The sequence below is a fragment of the Acartia tonsa genome, chromosome 10 (genome assembly GCF_053477335.1).
Source record: "Acartia tonsa isolate MP-2025a chromosome 10, ASM5347733v1, whole genome shotgun sequence".
NCBI lineage: Eukaryota > Metazoa > Arthropoda > Copepoda > Calanoida > Acartiidae > Acartia > Acartia tonsa.
Genome location: NC_137269.1, coordinates 31726182 through 31740852, shown reverse-complemented (window position 1 = coordinate 31740852; position 14671 = coordinate 31726182). Strand labels below are relative to the sequence as shown.

At 31.6% G+C, this 14671-nt stretch overlaps 1 protein-coding gene across 1 annotated transcript; it reads left to right on the top strand.

Annotated features, from left to right (window-relative positions):
* Window positions 1-1422: 1422 nt before the first annotated feature.
* LOC145329898 (solute carrier family 60 member 1-like) lies at window positions 1423-13011 on the top strand. Its single transcript, XM_080174351.1, has 17 exons — window positions 1423-1521; window positions 2287-2342; window positions 2787-2869; window positions 3543-3619; window positions 4063-4118; window positions 4452-4519; window positions 4806-4853; window positions 5399-5483; window positions 6981-7093; window positions 7954-8048; window positions 8400-8499; window positions 8965-9026; window positions 9258-9343; window positions 10446-10552; window positions 11250-11302; window positions 11851-11948; window positions 12051-13011. The coding sequence occupies exons 1-17, from the start codon at window positions 1453-1455 to the stop codon at window positions 12178-12180; spliced, it is 1386 nt and encodes a 461-aa protein (XP_080030477.1). The 5' UTR covers window positions 1423-1452; the 3' UTR covers window positions 12181-13011.
* Window positions 13012-14671: the final 1660 nt, after the last annotated feature.

Genomic DNA, 14671 nt, shown 5'->3' with positions numbered 1-14671 from the left:
TTTCAATGTGCCCTACTAAATTGTTGAACACACACTTATTATGATCCAGGCGTATGCAGGATTTTTAATTTAGGGTGTTTATTCCAATTTTCATAGTACGTGTACTCTAAAATTTGCATATTTTTGTTTGTTTGTGTTATGGCCGCACGGGATCTTGTTTATTACTATACAATATTTAAATTATTTAGGGAGGTTTAATCCCCTTGATGGAGGAGCCACAGTCAGTAATTTTTTATGCTGAGACAAATAAAAAATTACTAACAAACAATCAAATCAATTATACATATTTTATTTTTTAAACGAGAAAAATTTAGTTCGTTTTGATATGTTTGATAGATCAGACATAATTATTATATAATAAGAAATATGTTATAAACAATCTGTACTTTTATATGAAGCTGTGAATATTATATAAAATGTCCAACTTTTTTTTACTGTTTTACCTGTATGAAATTTTAGGAAAACCTACCCACTGGTCCCCAAGGATGTCTTAATGATATCAAAGTAAAACACTGTGTCTCACAGAGTCCTTGTGCCGATTCTCAATGTTGTCAGTTATATTCAGGTCATTGAAAAGGTAGGAAGGTAGTAATCTGTATGTACATTTATACTATAGATTTGTTTTTTTTTATTTAACAAAAATACTTCAGGTTTTATTTTGGATTAGTCTAGTACCATGTATTGGGATGCAAAAAATGTAAAATCTTGCGAGAAAATGCGGAAGAATAATTTGGGCGATTTATATGTAAATTATATTTTTGACTAAACAGGGTATTTGATGGTTAAAAAGAATAACATTTACCAAAAATAAGCACTTTTGGTACTCAAAAAACCAAACTAGCTAATGCAACCATAGCATAAAAAGTACTGACTTATTATTAAATATTAATTATTAAATAAAAAAATAACATAGCCTACTAAAATGCCGGAACCTATGTTAAGCTTACCTAAAATGGGGAACTCAATCGGATTGGTCAAAATCTTAAGCTAAAAATACTTTATACAATAGAAAATAGATCTTAAGGGATAAGACAATGATCGATAAATAGATGTACATCCACAATAATAATAAAGAAAACGTACCCTTGAAATAGATTAAAATTACTGGTGGAAAAATTTGGACACTGAACTGGGGGTTAGTACAAACCAATTAAGTTTGATAAAGTACCTAAAGTTTTATTCCAACAAGGATGACAACATCTAAAAAGCGAAGTTTGGAATCGATAGGACAATTCTTACCTGTTTAAATTAACGAAAAGAGCTAACTGTGACGTACGGACGGACCGACCGACCCTAATTATAGAAAAGCTTCGCTTAAAAAAAAATTTTGTTAAAACATCAGTGACCAGTCTATTTACAGTCCAATGTCCCCTCCCTCCTTGCGCGTTCTACTTACTGTGAATACGAGATCTCTATAATATTCGCCGCCATATTTTTTTTCAGAGAATAAAAATGTCGGCTGTGGCTAGTGAATCAAAAATATGGCTTTGGATATTTTTCCCCATTTCCTGGGCCACTCAGGCAGGAATATAACACACGAAGAAATAACTATTTTGCCTACACTTTTTTGCTTTCTAGCGGAAACGCCCCCTAGAGGCCTCTAGGGGCACTTGAAGAGAGAGTCGAATTTGATAACCAAATTTCTTATTTTAGATTTTAAAAGAAAAAGTAAAAAAAAATTTTCCGTTAAAATAAATTTAAAAAAAAATTGGGGGGGCGGGGATTTATCATTTTTTGGGGGGTTGGGGGTGTCCAAACCCCCAAGAAAATAGTTATAAACCTTCCCGGGACCTATAAGAAGCTACCCTGTTAAGGAGAATCCGATCGGTTCAGCGGTTAGCGAGATCCTTCGGTACAAACAAACACACAAACACGCAAACACACACAATAAGGATTATGATTATTCTGTATTACCATAAATCTCTTTTTTTCTGTAAACTGTAATTGCTTTAGTCAGACATAACAATGTAATGAGAAACAAGAATGACAACATATATGAAAGTGAAGCTCAATTAGACGGTCAGACAAGGACATATATAATACGGACTTTCTGATAATGATTATAGAATTGATACGATTTCTGAATTGTACTTTACTGTTACAGGAATCATTATTTCAGGTTCTAAATCCATAGGACAATTCTACGAAGCCAAAATTAACGATAGAAGGTTTCTGTTACAGACGAACAGACGTAGGGACTCTCGGTCCGACCATAAGCTTCTAAAAATCTGTTATTTTGGAGAGAAAATTTTTTTATTGTGGTGTTATATCCCCTTCATCACTTAGTTTGGTCATGGAATGGTGGGGACCATTGTCGGACCAACACAACCCTACCTAGCAAAGTAAGTTATAACCAGGGCATCAGAGATAGTTCAATGAAAGATAATTAATCCTGACATTTAATCAATTTTTAAAACTATGTCCCTTTCACTTTAGTAATTTTTACTTTTTTTTTAAATGAGTCGCAACTCTGAGACTAAAATATGTTTGTCAGCAAAATTGAATCATCAATTGTAAAAGTTTAATTTGCGATTTATACTATGCAATTTACTGATTTATATTATTATCTACAAGGTTTGAGCCATACAATAAATCATGTTTCGTATCACATTACAGTTAATTTTTTACGAAATATAAATAGAAATCATATTATTCATACCACTTTTTAGCCAGAGTTTTGGCCCCTGGGGTCTACTAAAACTTGAATTAATCTTACAATCTTTAGATTTAGTATCCGCGGAATTATGTTCATAATACGATGCTTTAAATCTATATTTTAATTTCAGGAATACTGGAGTAGCTATTGACCTAATCAATTTCGTTTGGACTTTTGGTTTTCTAGGTTTTCTAATGGGCAGTCTAATTACAGGTTTTTAACACTTTTTTAAAGGTATAATTTTTAAAGCGAAAGTACTCTACGGCGCTATTTATACAAATGTTGAAAACTTTGATTGTACCTTTATGTACATGGATAAGATAACGGACAAGAAACGGATTCTAAAACTTTTGCAATTAATTAGATAAGGAGGCTTTGATATGTCTATAATCTTAAGCATTATCTATTTTTATTAAACTTAAACCTAAAAATGTTCGATTAGCATTTTTCATTAAATTAGACATGTTAAATTAATACTATCGATTTCAAACTATGCATGATGATTTCTATAACATGTAGTATTTAGAAAGCATAGCAACTCTACATATAACTGTGACCAGAAAGTCCGTACGTCTATTTAAACATGCTAATTTTTAAATTTTTGTCAATATTTTTTGACAAAATACATATATGATTTTTGGAATAATGTTTTTTAGGATAATAAAAACGAGGCATCTCTATAATCAAACTTTAAAAATGAAAGTATGTCCTTTTACTGTATCCTTTATTTACACAATTTTGCAACATATTTATGTACAATTTCGTTTAGACTTAAAAATTAATGTTCTGCTTTCTAAGTACTGACACTTTACAACTTCGTTTATCCTTCCTTTAGATTTTAGAGCTTTGCTTTTATGGATGTTGTCATCCTTGTTTTTATTTTTAGGGTTTGTGTTTCAGCAGTACATAAAGAGTTCAAGAGGAAAACTAATATTTCTTTTTGCAAATATTTCTACAGCTGGGGTAAGATTTTTGTTGTTTAGAGATATTCTATAATTTACTAACATACAATAAAGGCTTTTTAGCTTTTTTAGTAAGGTGTTTTTGAATATTATTTTAAATATAACTCTTTGAATATGGGTCTTTTTCTCTATAATTAACTTTGTTGGCCTGTCCGTTCAGCCTTCATTCCGTTGCGCTTTGTGGAAATTGTAATTTTCTTGGCTGCTAGTTAAGATAGACAGATGAATTTTTATGATGATTTTCTGTACCAATCAGCATATCATTTTCTTGGTGCGTCTGTCTGATGGTCATTCTTCAATTCACGTAAATGTTTATTTTTTAAAGGTTTCTTGTTTTATTTATTGCACTTATACTGCTTTATAAAACACTTTTTCTCCTTTTCCATCAATGATTTTTGGTGCTTTGGTGCTAATTATGGACGTTGTCATCCTTGTTTCCTTTAGATATTGACAGCGGCACTTCCTTTGACCTCCAGCTTTGGTGTGTTGGCTACTCTAAGGTGAAGAATGTTATTCTTGTTAAAAGCGAAGATTTTCTAAATTAAGGGTTTTCTGACCATGTCAACATAAATTCGTTGATAACGGATAACTTTAAATACATAGTTAGTTTGTAATATTGATTTTTAAAGAGTAAAGATTCTTGTGAAGATAAGATATAATCTTGAAAGCTTAGTAACTATATAATTACATCAGAAAGAAACGTCGTAAAAATTTATATTTATAGTTATTTTGACAGATTCATCTTATTCATTTAATTTTTTTATTGATGATTCCTAGTAAGTTTAGGAAGTATGTTATAAGTGCAGCACTTTTATAATCACTTTCATTTTTAGGGTCGTTCAGTTTTTCTGTACAGGCGCATTCATGACGGCTGAATCACCCCTTATTGTCTCTTTATTAGGTAAATTCAACTTTTAAAATTATTCTAAATTATTTGATGTTAAATTAGTCATATTTTACTGCATGTAAAAGGACCACAAATTATTATAGATTAGGTTAGTTTAGTATAAAAGAGCCTCTATGGCTAGCAGTCCTTAGTAGTAAAGTCCCCACAGAAATAGACCACCCTAGTTATGTGTCTAATCCAACACTATTTGATAAATGTTCGTTTATCTAACTACCATATTGGCTAAGCTTCGTTTTTGGCGATGTTGCCAGCCTTTTTTTTTCAAATTCTTTGATTTAAGGACCAGAGAAAAGTGCCCCATTTATCCTACTAGAACATGCTGTCATTGGTAAGTTATTATGAAAATTTAATTATTAAGTATTTTTAAATTAGTTAGAATTATGAAGACGATGAAAAAGGTATAGCTTAAATTCGAAAAAAAATTAGAATATAGGGAAAGGAGATAATGAGGTTTTATTAACAAATAAGAGTGGCAACCAAAATTGGCTTTACTTTTATGGAATACACCACCTTGCTCCACCTTTTCATCTTTAACTCTTTTTAAAAAATTGCAACTCTTTATTAGCATATGAGTCATTAATTGAAATCTAAGATTATTTATCAATATAATAAAATAGTGACTACAAAAAAAATTTCCTCCTCCTATAAATCAGAGGATTTTTTATGCCTATACCCTGCAGAGGGACCTATCCCTCTGGGGCCACACATCCAACCTACTCTAAGGTACTTAAACACGTGTCACCTTCTAATTTTCAATTTATTTCATTTAAGGGGGATGGGCTCTATGGTCACCAGGCACTTTGAGATAGATTGCCAATAATTATTTAAAGTTTAATAAAGTGTTATGTTAATAGGTTAATGTCTAATTTCTAGCCTGCGGGTGCTTCGCTTCCACCTTCCTGGTTCGTCCATTTCTCCCAGCTCAGGAACATATTGATAAAGAGGCCATCTGTAACACGTAAGTAATCCTTTAAACAAGGATGACAACATCCATAAGTAGCGAAGCTCAAAAATTATGATTGTATATCAGGAAAAAAATACTATAAAGCAGTGTCATATAATAAATATTAAAATTGGTAAAATAGGGAAATCATCACACCTTTAAAATCACGCAACCTTATAATCATGAAAACTTAAAAAATCTAGGAATCGATCTAGCACCGCAATTAATAGACAAATCTTAATGAAACTTGATGGAAATATGTAGAACATGGGCATACTCAATCCCTGATAATTTCAACCGTCAATCCTGGAAAGAAATTGAGAAAACCATGAAACCTAAAAAATCTAGGTATCGATCAAGCACCCCAATTAATAAAAAAAAATATTAATAAAACTTGGCGAAAATATGTAGAATATAAAATTAACTAATCCCTGAAAAATTTCAGCCCTTTATTTTGAAAAGGAGTTGAGAAAATCACGAAAATGTAAAAATCTAGGAATCGATCTAGCACCCCAAATAACAAACAGACGGACAAAACAATGTATACATTAGATGGGTATATGTAGTGGGAATCTTCACTAAAAATTTCAGCTGTCTATCTTGAATAGGAGCCGAGAAAATCACGTATCCCCCAATTCATTAATTACGGACAGAAGGACGGACCGACGGACGGACATTGTGAGTTATAGAGTAGCTTCGCTACTAAAAAAGCAACAGGATGTTTGTCAGTCAATTAAGATCTAGCAAACAAACTGAATCGATTGAGTTCTACATTATAAAGTTCACGTAATGTTTTTAGGCTATTTTATATCTACTTTGGAGTCTTGGGGTGTTTTTAAACTATTTTAGGAATTATATTTATCCATTCATATATAAAGTATCTTATCTTCCAGTTAACAAAGGAGTTCCATCCTTCAGGTAGTTTTTGGTCTACCTTGCTTTATTGTCCTTTAGAGAATCCATATCAAGGCTTGATTAGTTATTAAGATATATAAGTTTTCCGGAATTTTAATGTTAGGGGGAGATTTGAAATCTGCATCAAATTTTAAGGATTTTTTTTATAAAATTCTTTTTTGTATAATTCTTTATCTAAAAGCGGAAATGCATTTTAAGTTAATTAATTTTGACCAATAGGATAGGTGGATTTTAAACTACCTGCGCTCTAATTGGTTGAATGATGTACGCCATCCAATCAGAGCGCAGATTTTTTAAATCCACCAATCACAGATGCCAAAATTAATTAACTTAAATTGCATTTCCGCTTTTAGATAAAGAATTATAGAAAAAACAAATTTTATAAAAAAAATCCTCAAAATTTGATGCAGATTTCAAATCTCCCCCTAACTTTAAAATTCCAGAAAACTTATATATCTTATTGGTTATATCATCATGTCCTTTGCTTAGGATCCATCTCCATTTTATTGTCATTTTGATGTCTGACATATCAATGCGCCCTAAAAGCTTAGCATTTGTAATCTTTAATACAAGTTTTACAACAAAATACTATTTTAGAAAGCTATCAAATATAACTACAGAAGAAATATTGGTTGGAGGTGTAGAAGAAATAACAGTATCCTACCTCCCTGGATCAATGCCAGATATTGCCTGGCCATTTATAATTTCAGGTATTAAATATAACTCTTCTTTAAACCCTTTTGTTTAAGGTGTTACGGTTTTCTGTCTGCCAGTTAAGATCTTGCTAACTGCTGTATTAATCTGGCTCCACTTTTTAATGGAGCTTTTAATAAGTCTTTCAATCTATGAAGAAGATTTGTGTGCTGTATTCAGCCTGGGATTTATGATTGTAGCCTACTTGTCTTATATACCTATCTATCAAGGAGCTTGGTGTGCTGTATTTAGCTATGGATTTATGACTCTAGCTTTCTTGTCTTATCTATCCATCTATCAAGGAGTTTGGTGTGTTGTATTAGCCTGGGATTTATGATTCTAGGCTACTTGTCTTATCTATTTATCTACCAAGGAGCTTGGTGTGCTGTATTTAGCCTGGGATTTGTGATCCTAGCCTACTTGCCTTATATACCTATCTATCAAGGAGCTTGGTGTGCTGTATTTAGCTATGGATTTATGACTCTAGCTTTCTTGTCTTATCTATCTATCTATCAAGGAGCTTGGTGTGCTGTATTTAGCTATGGATTTATGACTCTAGCTTTCTTGTCTTATCTATCTATCTATCAAGGAGCTTGGTGTGCTGTATTTAGCTATGGATTTATGACTCTAGCTTTCTTGTCTTATCTATCTATCTATCAAGGAGCTTGGTGTGCTGTATTTAGCTATGGATTTATGACTCTAGCTTTCTTGTCTTATCTATCTATCTATCAAGAAGCTTGGTGTGCTGTATTTAGCTATGGATTTATGACTCTAGCTTTCTTGTCTTATCTATCTATCTATCAAGGAGCTTGGTGTGCTGTATTTAGCTATGGATTTATGACTCTAGCTTTCTTGTCTTATCTATCTATCTATCAAGGAGCTTGGTGTGCTGTATTTAGCCTGGGATTTGTGATCCTAGCCTACTTGCCTTATCCTATGCCTGCATACCATTCACAGTTAGACGATTCAAAGGTATTCCAGTGTTCATAAAACTTAATCCTTAAACATACGTAATAGGTTGTGCGTATTTCTGACTGTCTGTAACTTAAGATATCAGTGATCTATGAACCACCTTGATTATATACTTCTTAATTAGTATCATTTAATAGTGTATGGAAAAATCATTTCTATGAAGGAAGGCTATTAGAATGTAAATTATCTTAATATTTTTTTGAACAGTCATTCGAGAAATTAAAAATTTTGGGAAATCTTATTATATCTTGATAGGTTTGTCTAAACTTTTCAACCAATAACTTGATTTTGGATGTATATTTATTTTGTTATCTATTGTATAATCCCCTAGTAATAATCTAATTATTTTAGAGAGAAGTAGTAGAAAGCAAGAAATCCTCAACCAGCGCCAATTATATTTTCTTCGCCTTGACATTTGCCAACTTTGCCACAGCCTGTGCTGTTGAAAGGAAATCAACTTTACATTTAAAAACGAAGCTTCTTTATATAATTAGGGTATGTACATCTATTCATAAGTCCGTACATAAAACTCTTATCGTTGATTTAAGCATGTCAGAATTGTCCTATCAATTTTAAACTTTGCATGAGATTTCTGTAACAGTTGGATACTATACAGCAAAGTAACTCTATAATAGTTACACATGTCCATTTAGAACATGCAGATTTTTATCTGAGTTTTAGAACAAGGATTCCTATGACAATGATGTAGATATTTTAAGCGAAGCATCTTTATAATCATGATATAAGATATTTTCTTAAATAGTATCCTGTTTTTGCTAAATTTTGCATTATTGTACCGTGAAACACATATGCATAGTTAAAAGTAGGGACCTGTTCACATTATAGTTTCTAGGGTCGATTATCTCAAGCTGCTGCTTATTATTATGCTAGCTCAAGTTGATTAATCGTCACAGGATTTATCAGCCCATGGCAACTACCTTTGGACTATGCGGACCTCTGGACCTTTTACCTTCACAGGTATGCAGCCCATAATCATTCCAGTGTGGCTTAGAAACCGATTCATATCTTCTGGATATTATACTAGAAAAACGGATTGCCATGCTCAGTTTTAGGCTTACAGCTGATTTTTAAGATTGCAAAGGGTTGATTTAATAAAAATTGATTTCTATGAGGCTTACAGAGGGCTGACACGTGGTTGACAAGCCCAGCTATAAATATACAAAATGTTTCATATATGATATTGTTTAGGCTGCAGCCACGGATTCATTTTATAATGGAGGCTTTATGTGTGGAAGGCTTATCTCATTAGTAGCAGTCAGTTTTCTTACTCCTAGGTAAATGTTTTTTTAAAAACAGTTTATAGTGCATGTAAAAATACGTCATACAGGCCTACCAGGGTCAATTAAAATGTATACTGCCTACCCTTGTTCATTGTTCATTTGTACTGTATGACCTCATTTTTTAAGCATAATAAATTGCTTCATAATTTTTCAGTATGGGTTCAAAAATGATTCATATCCGGTGGATTAGAACTGGTTCTGATCCATACTGAAAAATCATGTATACCATCGGATTTTGATTATTTTTTACAAATGTTAAGATAAAAGTCATAGCAGTGTAGCTAGCAAGGTCCTGGCTCCTCAGGGCTAACAAAACTGGTTTTCATCGTTTCTATTTTATTTTAATATCCACAGAAAGCTGTCTATAATAAGATAAATGACTATAAAATCTAGCTAGCAAGGTCCTGGCTCCTCAGGGCTAACAAAACTGGTTTTCATCGTTTCTATTTTATTTTAATATCCACAGAAAGCTGTCTATAATAAGATAAATGACTATAAAATCTTTCAGTTTAGTAACTATAAAGATTATATTCCGTCACTCTGTATGTTTGTCTGGTTGTATGTAACACATATATATTTGTTGTAATTCTTAAGATAAATTTTGTTGTTATACTAATAAAAATAAATAGCAAATAAAAATCAATGATTTGATAAATTAGGGTTTAACCTTCAGTAACCGAAGGTGGCCCTCTTTTTTTATTTTGAGAATCACCCTTCTCTTAGAAGGGGGAGAGGGACAGGGGAAAGTTACAATGAAAAAAAATTATACAGCTAAAATTGGTGCTTCAATTTATTAAAAAATACATGTTTAAAGATATTAACAAAAAATATATCCGTTCACAGTTATTTTATGTACATATATCGTATCAAATTAAGCACTGGTCTCGGGTAAAATAATTGCGTTTTAATGTTGAAAACAATGTTCTTTACAAAGTTAATATTGATTTAGAGAACTGGTTTCGTTTTACTTCGAAAATAAGTGTATTTACAATATTTAGAGGTATCTTTTTAGTGTTTTCTTTTTTTCTACTAGGGCTGAACCTTTCTCAAGAGAAAATATTGCTAAAATAATAAAAAAAGATTGTATCTATTTCAGAACCATCATAATCATATCTTTAATAAACTGTGCCCTTGCCGCCATCTTGCTTTGTTTTGTAGCGGGTACTAGTATGTACGGTCTGTACATTGGTACTGCTTGGATAGGTAAGGATAAGATAGATACTATGTATATAGATAGTTATTACCCCGTTCCGTTTTATTTATGCGAAATAATGACCCATGCAACAAATATTTTCTGTAATGCAAAAATTGCGATGGTACAAGCACTGCAAAGTTTTTAAAATTTGCAAAAAGACCTGTTTTTAAAGCTCTTGTACCTGAAATTTACCAAAAAAATGGGGGCCGTCTCAATTATAACATATGAAGAACAAAGGTGTAGCAAGTAATCTTCCAAAATAAAAATTGCCCAATTGCATACACAAATAATAGAGTTGGGCCGGATTGGACGGATACAGATATCCGGCTGATTTATAATGCCGGATATCCAGTATTCAGGTTTATATTGAAACACTAGAATTGAAATTTTGTAAAAATCTTTAAAATTGAGATGGAACAAAAGCTTTAAAAACGGTCTTTTTGCAGATTTAAAAAGTTTGTAAATCTTTGCAGTGCTTGTACCATCCCAATGTTTGCATTGCAGAAATACTTTTTTGCATGGGTCATTTTTTTGCATAAATCAACTATATTATGGCTGGGGGCCAAAATTTTCACAAAATTTTTCTAAAATGTGACGGGGTAATAGTTATATATCTAGATGCTTAGATAGATAAGTACAAAATATTTAAATAAACAAAACTTGTTATTGAAAATTTGCCTAATTTACAAACAATTTATTTTTTAGGTTTTTTCTTGTCTTGGCAATTTGGCGCCACCTACTCTTGGGTTGCAACAAAGGTGATTATAATTGATTTATTACCCTAGATAGTCAATCATACAAAGATCTGTCTAACTTACATAGAATGTCTTCAAAATGGAATAGCTGAAGAAGAATTTTATTTGTATATAAAAGTAACATGATGTCTATGTGTACGTGTTTGGGTGTGTCTCTCTGTACGGAAGGATCTTGCTAACTGCTGGACTGATTTGATTCTACTTAACAATGCCATCTTTAGGTCCTGGGGAGGCTTATAACTACCCTCCCCCCAAAAAATTACCCCTTTTTATTTTAGTTTATGAAAACTAAACCTTCCCCCCCCCCCTTTATAAAAGTTATAAACCTACCCAGGATCTATGAGAAACAATTTTATAAAATAAAACCATAGTAGTTCAGCAGTTAACACAAAATAATCATGTTTGAATTAATTATATTATTTTTTGTCTACAATGATAATTTACTGTTTTATTTTATCCAAACTTATGTTAACTTTCAATGTTGTGCTACAATTGTCCTTGTTTTTACATTGTTTACTACTTTCCAAATAATTGCCTTTTTTGTTGTTAAGGTTGACATTACAGGGAAGCTCTCCTGTTTTCCATTCATCTCATGTGGTGTGGGCAGTTTGATAACCCCGCCTTTAGTTGGATTCATATTTACTTCCAGGTAATCTTTAACAATAAACTCTAAAGATAGAGGGCTAAAACTAAATTAATTTTAAAATATGGGTATGACATAACTGATATTAATATTAATATTTTTTTTCAGTTTGGGTCCAATGTCCATAATCTACCTGACCCTGATATTTTGCCTGGTGGAGTGTGTCCTCTTCCTGGCCATGGTTCTCATGGCTAAATCTCTTTACCCTGGTATTCCAGTAAATATTCCAGCACTCTAAATCATCATGGTTCTCATGGCTAAACATCTCTACCCTGGTATTCTAGTAAATATTCCAGCACTCTAGATCATCATGGTCCTCATGGCTAAATCTCTCTACCCTGGTATTCTAGAAAATATTCAAGCACTCTAGATCATCATGGTTCTCATGGCTAAATCTCTTTACCCTGGTATTCTAGTAAATATTCCAGCACTCTAAATCATCATGGTTCTCATGGCTAAATCTCTCTACCCTGGTATTCTAGAATATATTCAAGCACTCTAGATCATCATGGTTCTCATGGCTAAATATATCTACCATGGTATTCTAGTAAATATTCCAGCACTCTAGATCATCATGGTTCTCATGGCTAAATCTCTCTACTCTGGTATTCTAGTAAATATTCCAGCACTCTAGATCATCATGGTCCTCATGGCTAAATCTCTCTACTCTGGTATTCTAGTAAATATTCCAGCATTCTAGATCATCATGGTTCTCATGGCTAAATATCTCTACTCTGGTATTCTAGTAAATTTTATCCCAATTATGATTAAAAATAATTTTATACAGATTAAAATTTTTGGTGGTTTAAAGTTAAGAAACTAAAGGTCTGTACTACCCAATCGACATTAAAAGTATCTTTAGCCAACAGATGAGAGATCGTGTTTTAACACTTTTAAAAATGATCATAAATTACCTTTCCAATGTCCCCTTCCTGCCTGAGTTCCATAGAGGATTAAGACTATTTAAATATTATAATTAATTATTAATTTTTTAGAAGTTTTCTGGTTATAAAATTTAGCCCTCTACATTAGGATCAATCTGATCACAAGACACAATGCCATCGAAGGTGATTTGACTTTTGTGTCAGAACCTGAATTGGGACATAGTGCATTTCATTACCCTAGGTTAGGTAACTTCATTTCACTTTTCAATAAAATCTAAAATGCAGCGGTTTTTGCAGAAGGTACCATTTTCTGTGAAAATTTTAGAGGAAAATTAAACAGTTTTTAGTTAATTTCTACTTCTATTTTCAACTGAAGAAAAAATCTTTTTGTGTATATACAGAATCATTGTTGTTACTTAATGTTATCAAAAAAAAATTTAAAAACTAACCCATAAAAGCCGATTTTTCATTTTGTTCAATATGGGAAAAATAAAAATATTACCATCTCCAAAGGGTTAAAAAAAAAATTTCAAAGCTCTAGAATGTTGTTCATCGAAAATAAATAGCAGTTTATAAGGACTTTTTGCATCCATCTTCTCATTTGACAGGAAAAAAAAACAAAAATAGAATCTATTTTTTCAGTGTTGACATAAAAAAGCATTTGATAAAAAACTATAATTAATAATATTTTCTTAAAGTGCTAAAAAGTAAAACAGACTATTCAATCTTTACCTCTGACATTGAAATAGATGTAAAAAAAGTCAATTTAGTATTTTTGATTTTTTTTTGATAAGATTAAGTAACAACAATGATTCTGTCAGTGTATATACACAAAATGATTTTTTCTTCAGTTGAAAATAGAAGTAGAAATTAACTAAAAACTGTTTCATTTTCCTCTAAAATTTTCACAGAAAATGGTACCTCCTGCAAAAACCGCTGCATTTTAGATTTTATTGAAAAGTGAAATGAAGTTACCTAACCTAGGGTAATGAAATGCACTATGTCCCAATTCAGGTTCTGGCACAAAAGTCAAATCACCTTCGATGGCATTGTGAAGAATTGATAAAAATGATTAGTATTATGTACAGGATTTTTTCCTATCAAAAAAATAATTTTTTAAAAGAAGCTTTTCTATAATTAGGGTCTGTTCGTCCGTGAAACATTATTGAAGCTAGTAAAAGTGGCTTACTCAGATTATGACGTCAAAAAAAAATTAATCAACGAGAGGCCACTATAAATTTTACCATTGGTCAATTACAGTGTATACTGGCTTCTCAATAGTTAATTTTTTTTTGACGTTATAATCTGAGTCAGCCACTTTTACTAGCTTCAACATTATTAGCTCTTTTTGAAATTTATACGTGTTATATTTGTCCTTTTTATTTCCAAACTTTGGACAACTATTCCTGTAACAGTTAGGTGCTCTTTAGAAAGCGAAGACACTCTATAATTGTTACCAGGAAGTCCATACGTCTATTTAATGCTGATGGTTTTAAAACTTTTTTGACAATAACTTTTTAATGCTTTAACTATCCTATTCATCTGATTTTTGGAACGATGATTCCTAAGACAATAAGGTACAATATTTTGAGCATTTCTATCATCAAGTCATAAAAATAAAAATATGCCCCTACGCAGTTTTGCATAATTTTTTTATACAATTATGTTTATACCTTTTAATTGATATTCTTCTCATTAATTTTTGTCACTTTATAATTGTTCAATTTGTTTGTTGAATTCAGAGCTTCGCTTTTATGTTCGTCATCCTTGTTTGATTTATACACAAGGAAAAATCAAACATTACTTAAATATAAAACTTATAACTTTAAAATTACTTAAACTTTG

Bases quoted from the DNA above. Each gene is read 5' to 3' on its own strand.
- LOC145329898 (XM_080174351.1), top strand. From the start codon at position 1,453: ATGTCGGCTGTGGCTAGTGAATCAAAAATATGGCTTTGGATATTTTTC. The intron at 2,870-3,542 runs GTTTTTAACACT...TTTTATTTTTAG, and splicing joins AATGGGCAGTCTAATTACAG to GGTTTGTGTTTCAGCAGTAC. The intron at 7,094-7,953 runs GTATTAAATATA...CTATCTATCAAG, and splicing joins CTGGCCATTTATAATTTCAG to GAGCTTGGTGTGCTGTATTT.